Below are 22,500 nucleotides of genomic sequence, written 5' to 3'. Positions count from 1 at the left end.
ACACACTCTGTGTACAACTATATATCACACTGTGTCAATAAACTCACACTTATCACAGCACTTCCTCACTCTTATACCTCTGGAAAAAAATATATATTTTTGTATATATTCTTGTTTTTGTTTTAGTTCCACAACAAGTAATGACATAAATAAGATATAGTACTTTATGCCTATATATATGAAAATGCAGGATTGCAAAAATGAGAAAAAAAGACTGAGTTATGAGAATGGAATGAGATAAATAAATAAATGAATACATAAATAAATAAATACATAAATAAATAAATAAGTAGCACCATATACAGACGTGGGCAAAGTTGTTGGTACCCTTCCGTTAAAGAAAGAAAAACCCACAATGGTCACTGAAATAACTTGAAACTGACAAAAGTAATAATAAATAAAAATGTACTGAAAATGAACTAATGAAAATGAGACATTGCTTTTGAATTATGGTTCAGCAGAATCATTTTAAAAAACAAACTAATGAAACTGACCTGGACAAAAATGATGGTACCCTTAACTTAATATTTTGTTGCACAACCTTTTGAGGCAATCACTGCAATCAAGTGACTTCTGTAACTCTCAATGAGACTTCTGCACCTGTCCACAGGTATGTTGGCCCACTCCTCGTGAGCAAACTGCTCCAGCTGTCTCAGGTTTGAAGGGTGCCTTCTCCAGACTGCATGTTTCAGCTCCTTCCACAGATGTTCAATAGGATTTAGATCAGGGCTCATAGAAGGCCACTTCAGAACAGTCCAATGTTTAGTTCTTAGCCATTCTTGGGTGTTTTTAGATGTGTTTTGGGTCATTATCCTGTTGGAGGACCCATGACCTGCAACTGAGACCAAGCTTTCTGACACTGGGCAGCACATTTCGCTCCAGAATGCCTTGATAGTCTTGAGATTTCATTGTACCCTGCACAGATTCAAGACACCCTGTGCCAGATGCAGCAAAGCAGCCCCAGAACATAACCGAGCCTCCTCCATGTTTCACATTAGGTACAGTGTTCTTTTCTTTGGATGCTTCATTTTTGCGTCTGTGAACATAGAGCTGATGTGACTTGCCAAAAAGCTCCAGTTTTGTCTCATCTGTCCAAAGGACATTCTCCCAGAAGCTTTGTGGCTTGTATTTTATTTATTTTTATTTAGCGAATGCAAAGTCCTTGAGCCATGCAGTTGCCTCCTGGTCTGCTGTATGGAGGGTGTCTAACCCTCCTTTTAGACTGTGGAGCGGGCAAGCTTCAATGATGTGTTCCATTGTTTGCACCTCTCCACAGGCACACAATGGGCTTGGGCTGCTGCCCCATTTGTGAAGGCTGGCCAAGCAGGGGTCATGTCCGGACCTGAATCTATTAAGAGTTGACCACTGTATCCTTGGCAGGTTGGTGCCAGGGACCTGTTGGGTGGGGTCTGACACCAGATGTTTGTTTGGGACATCCTTGGACTCCCATTCCTTTTCCCAAGCTGATTGGGTGGTGAAGTCGGCTGGTGGGGTGGCTTGTCAATATGCATTTTGGAAAATTCCAGTCTCGCTTTTTTATGATTTGGTGTCCTCCTCGGTCATCTTCCATTAAGTCCACTTTGGCTCAAACAGTGACGGATGGTACGATCTGACACTGATGTACCTTGACCTTGGAGTTCACCTCTAATCTCTTTGGAAGTTGTTCTGGGCTCTTTGGTTACCATTCGTATTATCCGTCTCTTCGATATGTCATCAATTTTCCTCCTGCGGCCACGTCCAGGGAGGTTGGCTACAGTCCCATGGACCTTAAACTTCTGAATAATATGAGCAGCTATAGTCACAGGAACATCAAGCTGCTTGGAGATGGTCTTATAGCCTTTACCTTTAACATGAAGGTCTATAATGTTCTTTCTGATCTCCTGAGACAACTCTCTCCTTAGCTTTCTGTGGTCCATGTTCAGTGTGGTACACACCATGATACCAAACAGCACAGTGACTACTTTTCACCCTTTAAATAGGCAGACTGACTGATTACAAGTTTGAAGATACCTGTGATGCTATTTACAGGACACACCTTAGTTTAACATGTCCCTATGGTCACATTATTTTACATCTTTTCTAGGGGTACCATCATTTTTGTCCTGGCCAGTTTCATTAGATTGTTTTTTTAAATGATTCTGTTGAACCACAATTCAAAAACAATATCTGATTTTCATTAGTTCATTTTCAGTACATTTTTATTTATTATTACTTTTGTCAGTTTCAAGTTATTTCAGTGACCATTGTGGGTTTTTCTTTCTTTAACGGAAGGGTACCAACGATTTTGCCTACGTCTGTATATACTGTATATATGAAAAAGAGGATTGTGTGGCTCATTATGATGATGCAGTGCCTTCTTATGTAGCAGTAAACAGTGCAGACAGCAGGTAAGCAGGTATGTGGTACATGTCTTCTCTTTTAAATTTTAATTGTGGAAATTATAATCTGCATCCACAGAACTTTTTTTTTTGCATTTTTTTGTTCCCAAAATCAGAACTGAATTGGGGAAAGAAAGCTTTTAGATTTCCGTCACCTATTGCATGGAACAGTCTAAAGATGAATAAAAATTAATAAATAAAAAAATAAATAAAAAAATGAAAAGATAAAAAATAAAAAGATACAAAATAAAAGATAAATGAAAATAAAAAGATAAATAAAGATAAAAACACTTTGTATTATCCAACAGAAACACAGAGCTGACCGTTTAGAAACAGCGGATTCAAATGGCAATAACATTTACAGGAAGTATAAATGAGCATTTAATAAATAAATGAATAGTTTTCGACAATTGTTCTAGGCTGTTTCATGCTTTTCACAATAAGAGCTGCAGGTCTCAGCCTCCTCCATCCCTGTGTGATGGAGCTCCACTCTGACCTCCAGTGATCACCTGTTAAATCCCACACTGTTGCCACGGTTAGAGCTCAACCTGAAACAGGAAGTGTATGTGAGTTGTTGTTGTTGTTGTTGATGATGAGGACGAACATGTTTTATTAAAACTCATTTCCTGCTGATGGACCCTAATCAGCGGTCAGTTCGTGCGGCGGCAGCGTTCACCTGCCGACAGCAGCGGCTCATTTGTGCTGAGTGCGGCGTGATGTCATCAGCATGTCACAGTTCAGAGAATCGGCGCCATGTTGGCAGACGGATTTAATGAAGCCGCTGATTGAGGATAAGAGAAGAAACATGAAGCGGCTGATTTAATGTTCTCCAATCAAACACACACAGAGGAGATCTTTACTCAGCTCCAACATGTCCCTACATTTACCCCCAAATAATATCAATAATAATAATAATAATAATAATAATAATAATATTATGAATAATGATAATGATAAGAATAATAATAAAAATAAAAATAATAACAATAATAATAATAATAATGATTATAATAATAATAACAAATAAAATTAATAATAATAAAAATAGTGATAATAAAATTAACAATAATAATAAAAATAATAATAATAATAAATAATAGTAATAATAATAATGATAATAGTCATAATAATCATAATAAATAAATAAAAATGATAATAATAATAAATAATAATAATAATAACCATAACAATCATAATAATAACAAAAACAACAACGATAATATTATTAATAATAACAACAACAATAATAAAAATAATAATAATAACAATTACAACTATAATAATAATAATAAAAACAATGATAATAATAAATAATAATAGTGATAATAACTTTAGCAATAATAATAACAATAACAATAATAATAATAATAATAACAATAACAATAAAACAATAATATATATATTTATAACTTAATACTAATTTTAGATTCATGTATATTAGATGCTAAGAGTCAAAGCTAACGTAGCACACCTCGCTAGCTGACATTTATCTGCAATATTAGCAAAAATGACTTTTCCGCAACACGTCTTTGAAGACATTAGAATTACATTATCTGTCATAAAATACAACATATTTTATATTTATTGTGTATGACGACGGACATCTGTGGTTACTGTACTACATTATTCACGGTGTAAAGAAAGTCATTCAAATCCCCTATTTTTAAAAAATGTTTTTATATCGATATTTACAATGATGCACAAAGTTTGATAAAAATTAATTTAAATGTCTTTAAAATATTATAGAAATTTAAGAAAGGAAAATGTATAAAATGAATGTTATTGTAATGTTGCGGTGAATAAGTGATAAAAAACATTAAAAAATAAACATGTTACAGATTAAAATCTTAACCACTAGATGTCATTTTTTGTACCTGTTATATATATATATATATATATATATATATATATATGCTTAAAATGTCATTGTGACTCTGAACAGGAAACACATGTTAGATCCATCCACCTGTTTTTGGGACCATATAAATAAAGATAATTATAATTAGATGATGTCATTTAGCAGCAGTCATGTGACCTCGTCCCTCCTTTAAATCAGCCTTCGTCCCCTCAGAGAGAGAGAGACCCCAAGGAGTCACAGCGACAGGTGAGTCACCTCTCTCTCTCTACATATATCATATAATATAATTCAACTTTTATTGTCTTTATACTTACAACAAAACATTGTGTTGTCATTCTGAGATAAAAACAAATTAAATAAATATCTAAAATGATGTATTGATCCATTAAAACTAAGTTTTATTTAAGTTTATAGTTTGTTTATTAAACCAAAGTATATAATAATATTATATGTAACATCTGGTTATTGTCTAATCACAGCTGAGAGCTGCTGTTATATGAATTATTATATAGATATATTAAATATATATTAATGACTCGATAAAACCCTGAAATATTATATAGGATAAAAACAAATTAATTGTTTACTTTTGATATCAGAAGATGAGAAGATCATCACTGAGATGTTTTTAGGTTTCACTCAAAATCAAGAAGATGATTTAATTAGTATGTATTTTTATTTCTATCATAAACATACAAAATGTATTATTGTTGCTCTGTGAACTTATAGGAATTCATTATTTTATTTTTCTACTTGTTATTTCCTCTTTTTGTTTATGATAAACAATAAATAAATAATATCGATCCAGCACATTTCTCTTTTAACTTCTGAACTAGTGATGTAAAAGTATTCTACTCGTACTCTACTGCACTAAACGTATAAATACTAGTAATAGAAATACTCTATTACAACTAATGAAATACAGGATACTTAAAGCATCTCTCCTGCCCTCTCTGCCCAGCTATAAGGCACTGCTTTTCTTTTATAATCTTCACTTTTATAATCATGTTTTGTACTGTGGTGTTTAACTTCATATATTTATTGTATCGTTGTTATATGTCTCATTTCATCTTGAACCTCGTGGAGAGAGATGAGTTAGAGAGATGTTTCTGTTGGTTAAACAGAATTATTTACTCTCAGTTTGTTTTTGTTTTTTTTCTCTCACTAATTTATCCTGAACAGGATAACTGGTTACGGATAATAATAATAATACTAATATGGATAATGAATAATGAATGAATGAATGACTAATTTATTTTCTGTTACTGTTACGTACTTGTGAGTTTTGCGTATATAAGTATTATTTCTACTGGGTGTTCCTTGTTTTTAATAATGACATTTTTTAATTTGTTGAAATGGATGAAGACTCTGAATGAACCTTTCAGGTTTCCTTTCTCTTCTTCATTGATATTACTGGTTTTCATATTTTGTATTCAAATAAGCGTGCAACTAAATTAGACTAAACTAAACTAAACTAAACTAAACAATTTTTTTTTATTAAATGAAATCAAATGAAATTAAATGAAATTAGATTAAATTAAATTAAATTAAACTAAACTAAAGTAAATTAGACTAAGCTAACTAACTTAAACTAAACTAAACTAAAATCAACTAAATTTGATGAAACTAAACTAAACTAAATTAGACTAGACTAGGCTGGACTAATTTAAATTAAATTAAATTAAATTAAATTAAATTAAATTAAATTTAATTTAATTTAATTTAATTAGACTAAACTAAACTCAGCTAAACTCAACTAACCTAAATTTAATTAAACTAAACTAAACAAAATTAAACTAAACTAAACTAAACTAAGCTAAGCTAAGTCACTTCAAAAAAATTCATAGACACTGAACTGACTGAACTCTGTTCTGGTTTCCTCCTTTCAGAGGCTCTTGGAGGAGAAGCTGAGGATTGTGGGAGTTGTGGTGCAGACCGTCTCTTCTTCTTCTTCTTCTTCTTCTTCTTCTTCTTCTTCTTCTTCTGTGAGAGCAGGATGTTTGGCTCTGTGCTGCTCTGCTGTTGGTCCTTCAGTCTGCTGCGTCTCTCTTCTTCTCTGGTTCATGGAAACATCCAGCTGGACGACGGTCCGGCCGCCAGCCGCCGTACCGACACCTCGTACCTGTCTGACATCGGTCAGTAACACCTGTCCAATCAGAGAGCTCACCGGACACACCAGAGCCGTGGTCGGGGCCATAGATTCTACCTTACTGATATTTCAGAGCCGTGGTCGGGGCCATAGATTCTAACTTACTGATATTTCAGAGCCGTGGTCGGGGCCATAGATTCCAACTTACTGATATTTCAGAGCCGTGGTCGGGGCTATAGATTCTAACTTACTGATATTTCAGAGTCGTGGTCGGGACAATAGATTCTAACTTACTGATATTTCAGAGCCGTGGTCGGGTCCATAGATTCTATAACTTACTGATATTTCAGAGCCGTGGTCGGGGCCATAGATTCTATAACTTACTGATATTTCAGAGCCGTGGTCGGGGCCATAGATTCTATAACTTACTGATATTTCAGAGCCGTGGTCGGGGCCATAGATTCTAACTTACTGATATTTCAGAGCCGTAGTCGGAGCCATAGATTCTAACTTACTGATATATCAGAGTCGTGGTCGGGGCCATAGATTCTATAACTTACTGATATATCAGAGTCGTGGTCGGGGCTATAGATTCTAACTTACTGCCATTCAGAGTCGTGGTCGGGGCCATAGATTCTAACATACTGGCGTAATGAAGGTGGACGACAGGTAACAGCAGGTGTGTTTTCTGCGTCCTACAGAGAGAAGCCACGCCCCCGACCCCGTGCATGACCCCGCCCTCTTACCTGTCGACTCAATGGAGGATCACTTCCTGATGGACGTGGGGTCCTACGACGAGGTGGGTGTGACTTATTTTAAAGACACAGTACTCTCCATGATTTTGTTAAAGAGCACAAGTTTCTTTCCTCCTGTTAACGTGTCATCGGCTGCAGTGACAAATCTGTTTCCTGTTTCTGTACCTTTACTTCCTGTTTTCCAGGACTCCTCAGCAGCCTTGCAGCTGCAGGGTCGGGCCATGCGTTCATCTCGTCGCTGCATCCCCCACCAGCAGTCATGTCTGGGTTACCCGCTGCCCTGCTGCGACCCCTGTGACACCTGCTACTGCCGCTTCTTTAACGCCATCTGCTACTGCCGCCGGGTCGGCCACGCCTGCCCACCCAGACGAACCTGATGCCGGGACGCCGTGAGGAGATGCGTTCAACATGTTGACGCTCTTTCTGTTACTCGTTGGATAAAATGTGCTCTTTGTGTAATAAATGACTGCTGAGGAAAACGTATATTCAGATGCCAGATTAACGTGTTTTGTGACCGTATTGTGTTTACTGACAACATGTCAACATGGTTATTAATTAATTAAGAAACTATGGACAATAATAGGATTAATCACGATTAAATATTTTAATTGATTGACAGCCCTAAGAAAAATACAATAAACATAAAGCAAGTTGAGCCTTCCACATCTCCCGTTAGTCATTTTCTCTGAGTGGTAAAGAACTGTATCATCTGCATACAGACGGATTATGCACTTTGACAGCTGTGTTGGAAGGTTATTCATTTATATGCAACTGCATGGGGTGAGTTTGGACAGAACATGTTCAACGTGAACAAATTGACTTCTTCCTTGTAGACAGGATTTCGTTGTTACAGAGAGAAGTAATGCAGCAGTGACTGGCTGTCTATTTAAAAGGTACTATATGTAACAATTTACGTGTTTTAATCGCTTTATATTGCCAATGTCTCTATGGATTGTAAAGTAACTTAAAAACAAAGACCTTCCCCCAACTTTCTCGGTTGCCTATAACAGCCTGTGGACTGATTTCTATGAAAAGGACTCTGGACTGTTTTGCCGGAAAAATCCAATGAATATGCCGTTTATGCACGCTCCCGAGTGTCTCACCTCTCTTGAGCTCCCAGAAAGCGCCAACAGTGTGCAGCTAATATAGCAAAATGCTGTCTCGAGTGCTTAAGCTAAGGTTGGCCAGCTTGCAGTAACTTACAGTAGCTATGCAGTATGGATCTGCTTGGTTGCTTCATAACATTAGTTGATAATGTAATTTACTAGATGTAAGCTATAGTTATTATCATGGAGCCAATGGTCCAAATAAAATACGGGAACATTACAGAGCATTATGAAAGGGATAATGCCCGACGAGGTGTCCATTATCAGGAATTAATGAACGATGTGTAGAGACGTCAGGATGCTGACTGCAGTTCTCCTTACGGCCACAGGTGTCATTAATAACAAGCATCTTCTGAAAGTTACATATAGTACCTTTAAGGCTGATTTAAAATCTTTACACACTGCGGAAGCTGTAATATTAATTTATGTAACATGTTCAAGAAGACAACATGTCAACATGCTTGTCAGGAAACACACAGAAATGAGTTGATGAGCTTTAGAGGTGTTGGTAGGTGTATTCTGAACTTTGAGCAAGGCTGTTTCCCCCTGCCTTTCTTTATGCTAAGCTAGGCTAACACATCCTACATTTGAAGGTGTCACTTTCAGAGAGTATTTCTTTACATTCAGTATGAACCAACATGAACAAATATCAACGGAAGATCTGTTTCAGAGTTTCTGGGTTTTTATTGATGATCAGGTTGAAACTGCTCAGTTGGCAGCGATGGTCTGATCCATCCAGGCGCGGAGCTCGGTGACGCGGGCGTACACGCCGGGCATTGTGGGAGTGCAGGTTCCACTGCCCCAGGACACGATGCCGACCAGAGTCCAGGCTCCAGCCTTCTGACAGACCAGAGGACCGCCAGAGTCGCCCTGAACAAAAACAAACAACACAATATTAACAACCCGACCTCAGGATCAACACGATTAACATCTGATTTACGTCTGCACCACCACCCACCATGCAGGAGGAGGCTCCGGAGGCTCCGGCGCAGATCATCAGGTTGCTGATCTTGTTGCCCCAGAAACGACGGCACTGCTCATTGGTCAGCAGGGGGAGGGCGGCCTGCTGCAGCAGGGCGGGGGTGTTGGGAGCTGCAACACACAAACACTTCAAACATCAGTCTGAGCTGGAGCTCTGCATGCTGCCCCCCTTTGGTCAAAGTATGTCATGGTGGATCCATCGTGGTCTGAAACACAACATGTTGGCTTTGTTGTGATCTTCTTGTGACTGGATCCAGTAACACCTCTGAGCCGGATCCAGTGACATCTCTGAGCCGGATCCAGTGACACCCCTGAGCCGGACCCAGTGACCTCCCATGACTTCCTTCCTTCTGACTAAGAAACCAATTCAGAATCTGATACTGATAACCATCACTGTTAAAACGTCTCACTGCTGCTTCCCTCTATAAGCCCCGCCCCCGCTCTCCTCTGATTGGCCAGGTGCTCTCACCGTTGTGGCGGGTCAGGCCCCAGCCGCTGGTCACACACTTCATGCCTCCGGGGAAGTCGTCTCCGGTCTCGGCCGCACACACTGGGGAAACACGCACGTTCATCTGGGCGGGGCTGGCCAGCTTGATGAGCAGGATGTCGTTGTTGATGGTGAAGCCGTTATAGCGGGGGTGCTTGAACACCTGAAAAGAAAATGACATCGTTATGATTGGCGAACACACATGATGAAGACGCCGCCATGAGACCAGAAGCTGATGGTCACCCACCTTGCCGACCTTCATGACCTGGATGTTCTCAGCGTTGGAGGAGCGGTCGTGTTCTCCGAGGATCACGCGGTGGGACGTCCTGCAGGGAAAAGGACATAGAAATGAGGCGGCCATTTTGTAAAAAAAAAACCCTGAAAGAGCAGGTGAAAGATCTACTCACTTGACATTGCAGTGAGCGGCTGTCACCACCCAGTTTTCATTGATGAGAGAGCCACCACAGAAGTGGAAGCCGGTGTAATCCTGAAACAACAACAACAAGAGTGAGACCACAAGTTTATTATTAACACAATCTGTGCATGTGTGTGTGTGTGTGTTTGTGTGTGTGTATGTGTGTATGTGTTTACCTGCAGGGACACCTGCCAGGGCCAGGAGTGAGGCACCGCCTCCTCACCGTTCACGATACGAGAGTATCCGGTGATGACGGGAGGGATGGCGGGAGAGCCGCAACCTGGTGACATCATCATGAGATTATTAACAAAAAAAATAAAAAAACATGGAGTCTCTGGTTTGATCACACACGAATGAATATATATATATATATATATATATATATTAAAATGTTGTTGCCATACCATTAAAATAGGTCATAACATGACGTATAATACCACATATAAATAAAATCACAAATCTGCCTCAGAGATCTTTACAATCTGTCCAACATAAAGCACGAAAATGTAAAACTCAACCAAAAAAAACCTTCATGTTCGAAACAAAAACTAATCACTGCTACAGATCACACAGTGTTAATGTTCCTATAAAACATATTTTACACAGAAAATAATAAAAATATAATATATATATATAAAGCAAAGTTGAGCTTTCCTCATCTAGTAGTAAAGAACTGTATCATCTGCATACAGACGGATTATGCACTAATTCAAATGCAAATGTAAATCTCAACAACAAAAAAACAAGAATTTGTTATTGATTTAAAATGTGTCTTTAAGGATTAATAAAACAGAAATAAAACTGTAAACTTAGTCACTTATTATATACACGTTATTAAAAAGGTCCATGCAAAAAAGGGGAATATTGATGATATCAGTTTAAACTGTTCCTGATGCTAAACTAAAGATGTTCTATTGATATTTGGTCCAAACATATTATCTAATAAAATTTAACAGAACTTATTACCATAACTATCATAGCTAACTAACATAAGCATGCTTCACTTCCTCAGCTGTTAGTCAGAGTTTTCTCACCGTAGGCGGCGCCGGCGAAGGCGAGGCAGGAGAGGATCCACAGGAAGGCCATGGCTCGATCATGTCGGGTCTGTCTGAGCGAGGAGCTTTTATACAACCAGGGCAGTGACGGGATTGGACGGGACAGGAGAGGACAGGACAGGAGGGGACATCTTATCAGAGACGGTGGGAGTTTGGACAGGTGGAGCTGACGCAGAGTTTTCCACCTGAGCAGGCTGGAACATGAAGGTTAGAGAGACGTTGGAATGACTCTAACATGTTAGATTACGTAAAGGAAAGAAAAACTATTCACAGCTCATAGAGATTACTTCTATAATTATGAATCTCTAATGCACCTAATCAGCAAGAGACCAGAGGCACGTAAGGAGAGGAAGAGGCCATCACTGAGGAAGAGGAGGTCGCATGCAGTAAAAGGACAAAGAAGAATAAAACGAATGAAGAAAACTTTCTTAGAAAATGTCTCTTTTTTTAGCATTTCAACAGGGCATCTCAAACAAGTGTAATACGTGCAGGTGCAGCCGGGTTTGTTATCTCTAGTAAAATAATCTTTGGAGAAAAGAATTCAATCCAGGCTGTGATGCATGCTTGCCTTTTTTTGGCATCTACAATAACTACAGTATATGTAAAGTAAGCATGCATTTATAATAGAGCTGTCAATCGATTAAAATATTTAATCACGATTTATCGCAAATTAATGACACATTTTTGTATCTGTTCTAAATGAACCTTAAAGGGAGATTAGTCAAGTATTTAACACTCTTATCAACATGGGAGTGGACAAATATGCTGCTTTATACAAATCTACGTATTTATTTATTATTGTAAATCAATTATCAACACGAAAAAATGCCATCAAGAACTCCCAGCAAGCATGCTGATGCTGTGGGAACCAACGCACGGGCATCAATCACGGGAACGTCCCACACCAACATACATGGACGTACTGAGGAGAGATGCTGGACAGTGCTGGCAGCTAGCCAGATGAATGGAGGACTAAGACAGCTGGAAGCTCCGCTTGAAAGCCCGTCTGAGATGACCCAATGATATCAATTCCGATAGTTGTATTATCACTTTCTAACATCCACTGCTATTGATTTTTGTTATTAAAGCTTTAAAAGCCCCGAAAGATCAGTTGCGTTCAAGGAATTAGTGGCGTTGAAATGAATTTGTGTTAATGCGTTATTATCGCCCTGATTTATAAGCATTGAAGATTAAAACTGCTAATTGACTGGTTGATGCAACTTGCTGTTTGTTTTTAAGTCTGCTACTTGTTTCTGTCATTTGAAATTTCTTAAGTTGTTTTTAACTTTTTGTATTACTGATATGATACTGATATTTCAGAGCCGTGGTCGGGGCCATAGATTCTAACTTACTGATATTTCAGAGCCGTGGTCGGGGCCATAGATTCTAACTTACTGATATTTCAGAACCGTGGTCGGAGCCATAGATTCTAACTTACTGATATTTCAGAGCCGTGGTCGGGGCCATAGATTCTAACTTATTGATATTTCAGAGCCGTGGTCGGGACCATAGATTCTGACTTACTGATATTTCAGAGCCGTGGTCGGGGCCATAGATTCTAACTGACTGATATTTCAGAGCCGTGGTCGGGACAATAGATTCTAACTTATTGATATTTCAGAGTCGTGGTCGGGACAATAGATTCTAACTTATTGATATTTCAGAGCCATGGTCGGGATCATAGATTCTAACTTATTGATATTTCAGAGCCGTGGTCGGGGCCATAGATTCTAACTGACTGATATTTCAGAGCCGTGGTCGGGACAATAGATTCTAACTTATTGATATTTCAGAGCCGTGGTCGGGGCCATAGATTCTAACTTACTGATATTTCAGAGCCGTGGTCGGGGCCATAGATTCTAACTTACTGATATTTCAGAGCCGTGGTCGGGGCCATAGATTCTAACTTATTGATATTTCAGAGCCGTGGTCGGGACCATAGATTCTGACTTACTGATATTTCAGAGCCGTGGTCGGGGCCATAGATTCTAACTTACTGATATTTCAGAGCCGTGGTCGGGGCCATAGATTCTAACTTACTGATGTTTCAGAACCGTGGTCGGAGCCATAGATTCTCACTTACTGATATTTCAGAGCCGTGGTCGGGGCCATAGATTCTAACTTATTGATATTTCAGAGTCGTGGTCGGGACAATAGATTCTAACTTATTGATATTTCAGAGCCGTGGTCGGGATCATAGATTCTAACTTATTGATATTTCAGAGTCGTGGTCGGGGCCATAGATTCTAACCTAATGATATTTCAGAGCCGTGGTCGGGGCCATAGATTCTAACTTATTGATATTTCAGAGTCGTGGTCGGGGCCATAGATTCTAACTTAATGATATTTCAGAGCCGTGGTTGGGGCCATAGATTCTAACATACTAATATTTCAGAGCCATGGTCGGGCCATAGATTCTAACTTACTGGAGTAATGAAGGTGGACGACAGGTAACAGCAGGTGTGTTTTCTGCGTCCTACAGAGAGAAGCCACGCCCCCGACCCCGTGCATGACCCCGCCCTCTTACCTGTCGACTCAATGGAGGATCACTTCCTGATGGACGTGGGGTCCTACGACGAGGTGGGTGTGGCTTATTTAAAGACACAGTACTCTCCATGATTTTGTTAAAGAGCACAAGTTTCTTTCCTCCTGTTAACGTGTCATCGGCTGCAGTGACAAATCTGTTTCCTGTTTTTGTACCTTTACTTCCTGTTTTCCAGGACTCCTCAGCAGCCTTGCAGCTGCAGGGTCGGGCCATGCGTTCATCTCGTCGCTGCATCCCCCACCAGCAGTCATGTCTGGGTTACCCGCTGCCCTGCTGCGACCCCTGTGACACCTGCTACTGCCGCTTCTTTAACGCCATCTGCTACTGCCGCCGGGTCGGCCACGCCTGCCCACCCAGACGCACCTGATGCCGGTACGCCGTGAGGAGACGCGTTCAACATGTTGACGCTCTTTCTGTTACTCGTCGGATAAAATGTGCTCTTTGTGTAATAAACGACTGCTGAGGAAAACGTATATTCAGATGCCAGATTAACGTGTTTTGTGACCGTATTGTGATTACTGACAACATGTCAACATGGTTATTAATTAATTAAGAAACTATGGACAATAATAGGATTAATCACGATTAAATATTTTAATTGATTGACAGCCCTAAGAAAAATACAATAAACATAAAGCAAGTTGAGCCTTCCACATCTCCCGTTAGTCATTTTCTCTGAGTAGTAAAGAACTGTATCATCTGCATACAGACGGATTATGCACTTTGACAGCTGTGTTGGAAGGTTATTCATTTATATGCAACTGCATGGGGTGAGTTTGGACAGAACATGTTCAACGTGAACAAATTGACTTCTTCCTTGTAGACAGGATTTCATTGTTACAGAGAGAAGAAATGCAGCAGTGACTGGCTGTCTATTTAAAGGTACTATATGTAACAATTTACGTGTTTTAATCGCTTTATATTGCCAATGTCTGTAGAGATTGCCTATAACAGCCTGTGGACTGATTTCTATGAAAAGGACTCGGGATTGTTTTACCGGAAAAAATCCAATGAATATGCCGTTTATGCACGCTCCCGAGTGCCTCACCTCTCTTGAGCTCCCAGAAAGCGCCAACAGTGTGCAGCTAATATAGCAAAATGCTTTCTCGAGTGCTTAAGCTAAGGTTGGCCAGCTTGCTGTAACTTACAGTAGCTATGCAGTATGGATCTGCTTGGTTGCTTCATAACATTAGCTGATAATGTAATTTACTAGATGTAAGCTATAGTTATTATCATGGAGCCAATGGTCCAAATAAAATACGGGAACATTACAGAGCATTATGAAAGGGATAATGCCCGACGAGGTGTCCATTATCAGGAATTAATGAACGATGTGTAGAGACGTCAGGATGCTGACTGCAGTTCTCCTTACGGCCACAGGTGTCATTAATAACAAGCATCTTCTGAAAGTTACATATAGTACCTTTAAGGCTGATTTAAAATCTTTACACACTGCGGAAGCTGTAATATTAATTTATGTAACATGTTCAAGAAGACAACATGTCAACATGCTTGTCAGGAAACACACAGAAATGAGTTGATGAGCTTTAGAGGTGTTGGTAGGTGTATTCTGAACTTTGAGCAAGGCTGTTTCCCCCTGCCTTTCTTTATGCTAAGCTAGGCTAACACATCCTACATTTGAAGGTGTCACTTTCAGAGAGTATTTCTTTACATTCAGTATGAACCAACATGAACAAATATCAACGGAAGATCTGTTTCAGAGTTTCTGGGTTTTTATTGATGATCAGGTTGAAACTGCTCAGTTGGCAGCGATGGTCTGATCCATCCAGGCGCGGAGCTCGGTGACGCGGGCGTACACGCCGGGCATTGTGGGAGTGCAGGTTCCACTGCCCCAGGACACGATGCCGACCAGAGTCCAGGCTCCAGCCTTCTGACAGACCAGAGGACCGCCAGAGTCACCCTGAACAAAAACAAACAACACAATATTAACAACCCGACCTCAGGATCAACACGATTAACATCTGATTTACGTCTGCACCACCACCCACCATGCAGGAGGAGGCTCCGGAGGCTCCGGCGCAGATCATCAGGTTGCTGATCTTGTTGCCCCAGAAACGACGGCACTGCTCATTGGTCAGCAGGGGGAGGGCGGCCTGCTGCAGCAGGGCGGGGGTGTTGGGAGCTGCAACACACAAACACTTCAAACATCAGTCTGAGCTGGAGCTCTGCATGCTGCCCCCCTTTGGTCAAAGTATGTCATGGTGGATCCATCGTGGTCTGAAACACAACATGTTGGCTTTGTTGTGATCTTCTTGTGACTGGATCCAGTAACACCTCTGAGCCGGATCCAGTGACATCTCTGAGCCGGATCCAGTGACACCCCTGAGCCGGACCCAGTGACCTCCCATGACTTCCTTCCTTCTGACTAAGAAACCAATTCAGAATCTGATACTGATAACCATCACTGTTAAAACGTCTCACTGCTGCTTCCCTCTATAAGCCCCGCCCCCGCTCTCCTCTGATTGGCCAGGTGCTCTCACCGTTGTGGCGGGTCAGGCCCCAGCCGCTGGTCACACACTTCATGCCTCCGGGGAAGTCGTCTCCGGTCTCGGCCGCACACACTGGGGAAACACGCACGTTCATCTGGGCGGGGCTGGCCAGCTTGATGAGCAGGATGTCGTTGTTGATGGTGAAGCCGTTATAGCGGGGGTGCTTGAACACCTGAAAAGAAAATGACATCGTTATGATTGGCGAACACACATGATGAAGACGCCGCCATGAGACCAGAAGCTGATGGTCACCCACCTTGCCGACCTTCATGACCTGGATGTTCTCAGCGTTGGAGGAGCGGTCGTGTTCTCCGAGGATCACGCGGTGGGACGTCCTGCAGGGAAAAGGACATAGAAATGAGGCGGCCATTTTGTAAAAAAAAAACCCTGAAAGAGCAGGTGAAAGATCTACTCACTTGACATTGCAGTGAGCGGCTGTCACCACCCAGTTTTCATTGATGAGAGAGCCACCACAGAAGTGGAAGCCGGTGTAATCCTGAAACAACAACAACAAGAGTGAGACCACAAGTTTATTATTAACACAATCTGTGCATGTGTGTGTGTGTGTGTTTGTGTGTGTGTATGTGTGTATGTGTTTACCTGCAGGGACACCTGCCAGGGCCAGGAGTGAGGCACCGCCTCCTCACCGTTCACGATACGAGAGTATCCGGTGATGACGGGAGGGATGGCGGGAGAGCCGCAACCTGGTGACATCATCATGAGATTATTAACAAAAAAAACAAAAAAACATGGAGTCTCTGGTTTGATCACACACGAATGAATATATATATATATATGTATATATATATATATATTAAAATGTTGTTGCCATACCATTAAAATAGGTCATAACATGACGTATAATACCACATATAAATAAAATCACAAATCTGCCTCAGAGATCTTTACAATCTGTCCAACATAAAGCACGAAAATGTAAAACTCAACCAAAAAAAAACCTTCATGTTCGAAACAAAAACTAATCACTGCTACAGATCACACAGTGTTAATGTTCCTATAAAACATATTTTACACAGAAAATAATAAAAATATAATATATATATATAAAGCAAAGTTGAGCTTTCCTCATCTAGTAGTAAAGAACTGTATCATCTGCATACAGACGGATTATGCACTAATTCAAATGCAAATGTAAATCTCAACAACAAAAAAACAAGAATTTGTTATTGATTTAAAATGTGTCTTTAAGGATTAATAAAACAGAAATAAAACTGTAAACTTAGTCACTTATTATATACACGTTATTAAAAGGTCCATGTAAAGCAGGTAATATTCATGATATCAGTTTAAACTGTTCCCGATGCTAAACTAAAGATGTTCTATTGATATTTGGTCCAAACATATTATCTAATAAAACTTAACAGAACTTATTACCATAACTATCATAGCTAACTAACATAAGCATGCTTCACTTCCTCAGCTGTTAGTCAGAGTTTTCTCACCGTAGGCGGCGCCGGCGAAGGCGAGGCAGGAAAGGATCCACAGGAAGGCCATGGCTCGATCATGTCGGGTCTGTCTGAGCGAGGAGCTTTTATACAACCAGGGCAGTGACGGGATTGGACGGGACAGGAGAGGACAGGACAGGAGGGGACATCTTATCAGAGACGGTGGGAGTTTGGACAGGTGGAGCTGACGCAGAGTTTTCCACCTGAGCAGGCTGGAACATGAAGGTTAGAGAGACGTTGGAATGACTCTAACATGTTAGATTACGTAAAGGAAAGAAAAACTATTCACAGCTCATAGAGATTACTTTTATAATTATGAATCTCTAATGCACCTAATCAGCAAGAGACCAGAGGCACGTAAGGAGAGGAAGAGGCCATCACTGAGGAAGAGGAGGTCGCATGCAGTAAAAGGACAAAGAAGAATAAAACGAATGAAGAAAACTTTCTTAGAAAATGTCTCTTTTTTTAGCATTTCAACAGGGCATCTCAAACAAGTGTAATACGTGCAGGTGCAGCCGGGTTTGTTATCTCTAGTAAAATAATCTTTGGAGAAAAGAATTCAATCCAGGCTGTGATGCCTTTTTTTCGCACCTACAATAACTACAGTATATGTAAAGTAAGTATGCATTTATAATAGAGCTGTCAATCGATTAAAATATTTAATCACGATTAATTGCAAATGAATGGCACATTTTTTTATCTTTTCAAAATGAACCTTAAAGGGAGATTAGTCAAGTATTTAATACTCTTATCAACATGGGAGTGGACAAATATGCTGCTTTATGCAAATCTACGTATTTATTTATTATTGTAAATCAATTAACAACACAAAACAATGTCATCAAGAACTCCCAGTAAGCATGCTGATGCTGTGGGAACCAACGCACGGGCATCGATCACGGGAACGTCCCACACCAACATACACGAGGAGAGATGCTGGACAGTGCTGGCGAGCTAGCCAGATGTATGGTGGACTGAGACAGCTGGAAGCTCCGCTGGAAAGCCCGTCTGAGGACGACCCAATGATATCAATTCCGATAGTTGTATTATAACTCTCTAACATCCACTGCTATTGATTTTTGTTATTAGAGCTTTAAAAGCCCCGAATGATCAATTGCGTTAAAGGAATTAGTGGCGTTGAAATGAATTTGCGTTAATGCGTTATTATCGCCCTGATTTATAAGCATTGAAGATTAAAACTGCTAATTGACTGGTTGATGCAACTTGCTGTTTGTTTTTAAGTCTGCTACTTGTTTCTGTCATTTGAAATTTCTTAAGTTGTTTTTAACTTTTGCTGAGGTTTTTTTATTTATTTATTTTATAGTTTTTTATGATTGCAGAACACCTCTGCTAGCGTAGAGTTAGAGTAGCTAGACTACATATATATAATATGATATAATATAATATAATATAATATATCAACCAAACACAACACACAAGAGTCTGTTGTACAGCACATTGATGAAAATGTTTATTTCTCTCCACGTTGTAAACATCTGTCAGCACATCCATGACTGAAAATCACAACAAAACTCTTTCTAAATAGAAAAAACAGCAAAAAACAGCAAAAAACATTTGAGCAGACAAAAGAGAAAACATGAATCATGAATTACAGTTTCTTTCATTACTGTAATACACATTTAAAAAAAAAAAAACAGGCCTCTGGCTTCCATTGAACAGGTACTCACCTGTGGTCTACCTGTGTTTACATCCTGATTGATGAGCCGACAGGTGGTGCACACATCTCATTTTGAATGATTTTGAAATGACAAAGGTACAAAGCAGAAAATGTGTGTAGAGTTTTGGAAACTTGAGCTGAGGTTTGGCTCTCTGAGTGTCGGGTCGGGTTCACACCTAAAGGTCCGGTTTGCATTCACAAACACAAAACTCAAACGGTCCAGAAATTGTAAACAAAAGTCAGGTGGTGGAAATGTCATTGGATTATTGTTTTATTACAGTTGGCAGGTGAAGAGACAATAGAGGCAATATACCGCTCCTAATTTTCTAGCTTAATGTCGTAAATCACGGAGCACCGTCAGGTTCTGTTCATGTTGGTGTTGATCTGGAGCTCATATCAGCAAACTTTAGTAGAGACGGCGGGCATCTCGAGGAAGACGTCGTCATCATCTTCGTCGTGAGTCCTGGTTTGTCCCCCGCCACTCAACATTTTGCTAGCAAAACAGGAAAAGGAAACGTTCTTTTAACCCAGAAAATGACCCATTAAATGGTACGATTCCTGTGATTGGTTCGAATGGTGTTCACACCAGAAAGGAACCGCCCCAGAGTTCGGAGAGACTGAGACCACACCTTCGAGGCGGACCAGGGAGCGGTTGTTTTGTCCGCATCAGGGTTCGATTCCTGCGTTCACACCAACCCAAACGAACCGCATCAAGGAGGGTAAACGCTCCAGGGTTCGATTCCTCCGGACTAAACGAGGCTGGTGTGAACGCGTCCTCAGTTTCAATAATGTGCTTTATGTGTCATTTTAGTGTTTTGTGTTAGTAAATTGAAAAAAAAACTTTGAGTCTGTTGTTTGTGCTTTTATGTGAAACCTTTATGCTGCCGTCTCGGCTCCCTCAAAAAAAAAGAGATTTTAAATGTCAAAGGGAATATCTTGGTAAAATAAAGGTAAATAAATTTAAATGGCACTAAAGCATTAAGGTTGAACCGGTTCTTATGTGTGAAAGGTCAGTTTGGTGGAGACATGTGTGAGTTTCCCAGCAGCAGAGTGTTTATCAGCTGCAGCTACCTGAACGTTGCTGCATCATGACCTCGACCTGCTGAGAAACACATGAATATGGAAACTGTCTGGATATTTATGAATATATACTTTAAGCCGGTGACAGGAAACAAGAACTTGTTATTAATGTAAAATGTGTCTTTAAGAATTAATAAATCAGAAATAAAACAGTAAAACTGGAAACCTTTAGTCACTTATTATATACACATATTATTAACAGGTCCATGTAAAACAGGTTACAGCGTAATATTCATGATATCAGTCTAAACTGTTCTTGATGCTGAACTAAAGATGTTCTATCGATATTCGCTACAAACATATTATCTAATAAAACGTAACATAACTGACTAACTAATGGGCACGTCCAACTGGTAAGAGGCCCCGGGGTAGACCCAGAACACGCTGGTGAGATTATATATCTGGTCTGGCCTAGGAACGCCTCGGGGTCCCCCAGGAAGAGCTGGAACACCTTGCTGAGGAGAGGGACGTCTGGAATACCCTGCTGAGCCTGCTGCCCCCGAGACCCGGCCACGGATTAGAGGAAGGAAATGGATGGATAAATAACTATCATAACTAACACAACTAACATAAATAATATAATTAACACAAATAACACAACTAACTAACATAACTTACATAACTAGCATAACTAACACAACAAACACAACTATACCTAACGCAGCTAACCTAACTAATGAACATAATTAACATAACTAACTAACTTGCTTGATTTCATATAAAGATCTGGTGGTTCACAATTTTGATGTCTAAATGTAAAACAGATTGAACAAATCTGAAAATCTATTCAAATGAATTAAAAAACAAAGAAAGAAAACTGACTCAGCGGAATAAACATAATGAATATTATCCTGTTTGTTTCATATTTTGTGCAAAATGCTTTTATTGTGAAGATATTTGTAACTTTTGTTTTGAAAAGATATATGTATCTTCACTTACTTTAACACTGATAATTCGGTGATAGTTATCATGATATAATATTTGTCCATCTCGTCCCTCATTAGTGATAGTTTAACACCTTTCCTGTTAGGAAACCACATCTCTTCACAATAAAGGCCTCTCTTCTTAAAATCAAATAATGAAGTAAGAAAAACACTTTCTATGACGCCCATGTCAATAATGCATTATAAATATACTTTCAATGCATTATAATCTGATTATAACACTGTATAATCATAGTTATCAGTACTCATAAATATTCATAATGATTTATAACAATAATCGTAACACATTATGAAGCATTTTATAATGACTTTTAATGTCAAGTATTATAATACTCAGCTGGTCACTCACTGACATTGTTTTAGAAGGATAATAGTGTATTATAATTCCCAAAGTTGTAATACATCATAATGTTTTTATAACGTATTATAATCACTGATTATAAGTTACTCTAAGTGGTCGTTGTTTGCTTTAAGGAAGGTTTAGTGTGTTGTATAATGGTATTTTGTTTCACTTTACTTAAAGCAAACAATGAGCAGAGTATTTACATATTTATATGTTTATGTATTTATGTGTTTTGTTTTGTTGCTGTGTGGAGCCGAGTTTCTGTTTCCTGTAGTACATTTTTATTTATGTGTTTCACCCCTCCAAAATAAAAGCCCCATAGAGTAACTGCTTGTTAACAGGAAACTCAGGTTGAGATTTGTTTTTTTCAAAGTAAAAGCCCCAGACTCTCATTATAAGTTAACAGGAAATTAGTGATGGACCTAGTTTTTCAAAATAAAAGCCCCAGAAGGTAACTAAATTAACAGGGAACTCAGGACTGACTATCCATAATGCCTCATCTACTTTTTTTCATGCATTTACAACTCTTATCTACTGATTCATACTCCATTTAAACCTTCAAATATTCCACATCTTTCATACGTCATCGGTGCTATTCAGGTTTTAAATCCAGCAACGCGGCGTAGCGTCAGCTTTTCAACATCCAGCATTCACACCGCAATTTCTTCAGAAACTGAATTCTCTAGTTGAGTTTGTTGTTAAGTTCTGTGTTTATATAGAACACAACCAGAAGACTTATAACAGTTGTAATTATCAGCGGTGATGTGGCGGCAGCACGTCGACACAAATCAAAACGTCAAACACAGTCAG

The 22,500-nt window shown here is 39.5% G+C and overlaps 3 protein-coding genes across 3 annotated transcripts; 1 reads left to right on the top strand and 2 right to left on the bottom strand.

The window, feature by feature from the left end:
• Positions 1–8,850: 8,850 nt before the first annotated feature.
• LOC119501004 (chymotrypsin A-like) lies at positions 8,851–11,223 on the bottom strand. The gene is made up of 7 exons (XM_037791077.1): positions 11,104–11,223; positions 10,246–10,349; positions 10,062–10,141; positions 9,902–9,980; positions 9,637–9,817; positions 9,145–9,278; positions 8,851–9,056 (listed from the first exon to the last, which is right to left on the bottom strand). Exons 1-7 carry the CDS (start codon positions 11,153–11,155, stop codon positions 8,895–8,897), a joined length of 792 nt encoding a protein of 263 aa, XP_037647005.1. The 5' UTR covers positions 11,156–11,223; the 3' UTR covers positions 8,851–8,894.
• A 2,388-nt stretch (positions 11,224–13,611) lies between these two features.
• On the top strand, positions 13,612–15,245 carry LOC119500842 (agouti related neuropeptide). The gene is made up of 2 exons (XM_037790796.1): positions 13,612–13,704; positions 13,845–15,245. Exons 1-2 carry the CDS (start codon positions 13,663–13,665, stop codon positions 14,034–14,036), a joined length of 234 nt encoding a protein of 77 aa, XP_037646724.1. The 5' UTR covers positions 13,612–13,662; the 3' UTR covers positions 14,037–15,245.
• Positions 15,246–15,384: 139 nt separating this feature from the next.
• On the bottom strand, positions 15,385–17,709 carry LOC119500846 (chymotrypsin A-like). The gene is made up of 7 exons (XM_037790810.1): positions 17,643–17,709; positions 16,780–16,883; positions 16,596–16,675; positions 16,436–16,514; positions 16,171–16,351; positions 15,679–15,812; positions 15,385–15,590 (listed from the first exon to the last, which is right to left on the bottom strand). The coding sequence occupies exons 1-7, from the start codon at positions 17,692–17,694 to the stop codon at positions 15,429–15,431; spliced, it is 792 nt and encodes a 263-aa protein (XP_037646738.1). The 5' UTR covers positions 17,695–17,709; the 3' UTR covers positions 15,385–15,428.
• Between the last annotated feature and the right edge of the window lie 4,791 nt (positions 17,710–22,500).

Source organism: Sebastes umbrosus, chromosome 2 (genome assembly GCF_015220745.1).
Source record: "Sebastes umbrosus isolate fSebUmb1 chromosome 2, fSebUmb1.pri, whole genome shotgun sequence".
Taxonomy (NCBI): domain Eukaryota; kingdom Metazoa; phylum Chordata; class Actinopteri; order Perciformes; family Sebastidae; genus Sebastes; species Sebastes umbrosus.
Note: the sequence above shows the minus strand (reverse complement) of the source record. Positions and strands in the feature narration are given on the sequence as shown.

Coding starts and splice junctions, on each gene's coding strand:
- LOC119501004 (XM_037791077.1), bottom strand. CDS start 11,155: ATGGCCTTCCTGTGGATCCTCTCCTGCCTCGCCTTCGCCGGCGCCGCC. Junction 10,142..10,245: donor CCTGGCAGGTGTCCCTGCAG/GTAAACACATAC, acceptor TTGTTGTTTCAG/GATTACACCGGCTTCCACTT. Junction 9,057..9,144: donor CCGGAGCCTCCTCCTGCATG/GTGGGTGGTGGT, acceptor GTTTTTGTTCAG/GGCGACTCTGGCGGTCCTCT.
- LOC119500842 (XM_037790796.1), top strand. CDS start 13,663: ATGGAGGATCACTTCCTGATGGACGTGGGGTCCTACGACGAG. Junction 13,705..13,844: donor ACGTGGGGTCCTACGACGAG/GTGGGTGTGGCT, acceptor CCTGTTTTCCAG/GACTCCTCAGCAGCCTTGCA.
- LOC119500846 (XM_037790810.1), bottom strand. CDS start 17,694: ATGGCCTTCCTGTGGATCCTTTCCTGCCTCGCCTTCGCCGGCGCCGCC. Junction 16,884..17,642: donor CTTCGCCGGCGCCGCCTACG/GTGAGAAAACTC, acceptor TGATGTCACCAG/GTTGCGGCTCTCCCGCCATC. Junction 16,352..16,435: donor AGGTCATGAAGGTCGGCAAG/GTGGGTGACCAT, acceptor TTTTCTTTTCAG/GTGTTCAAGCACCCCCGCTA.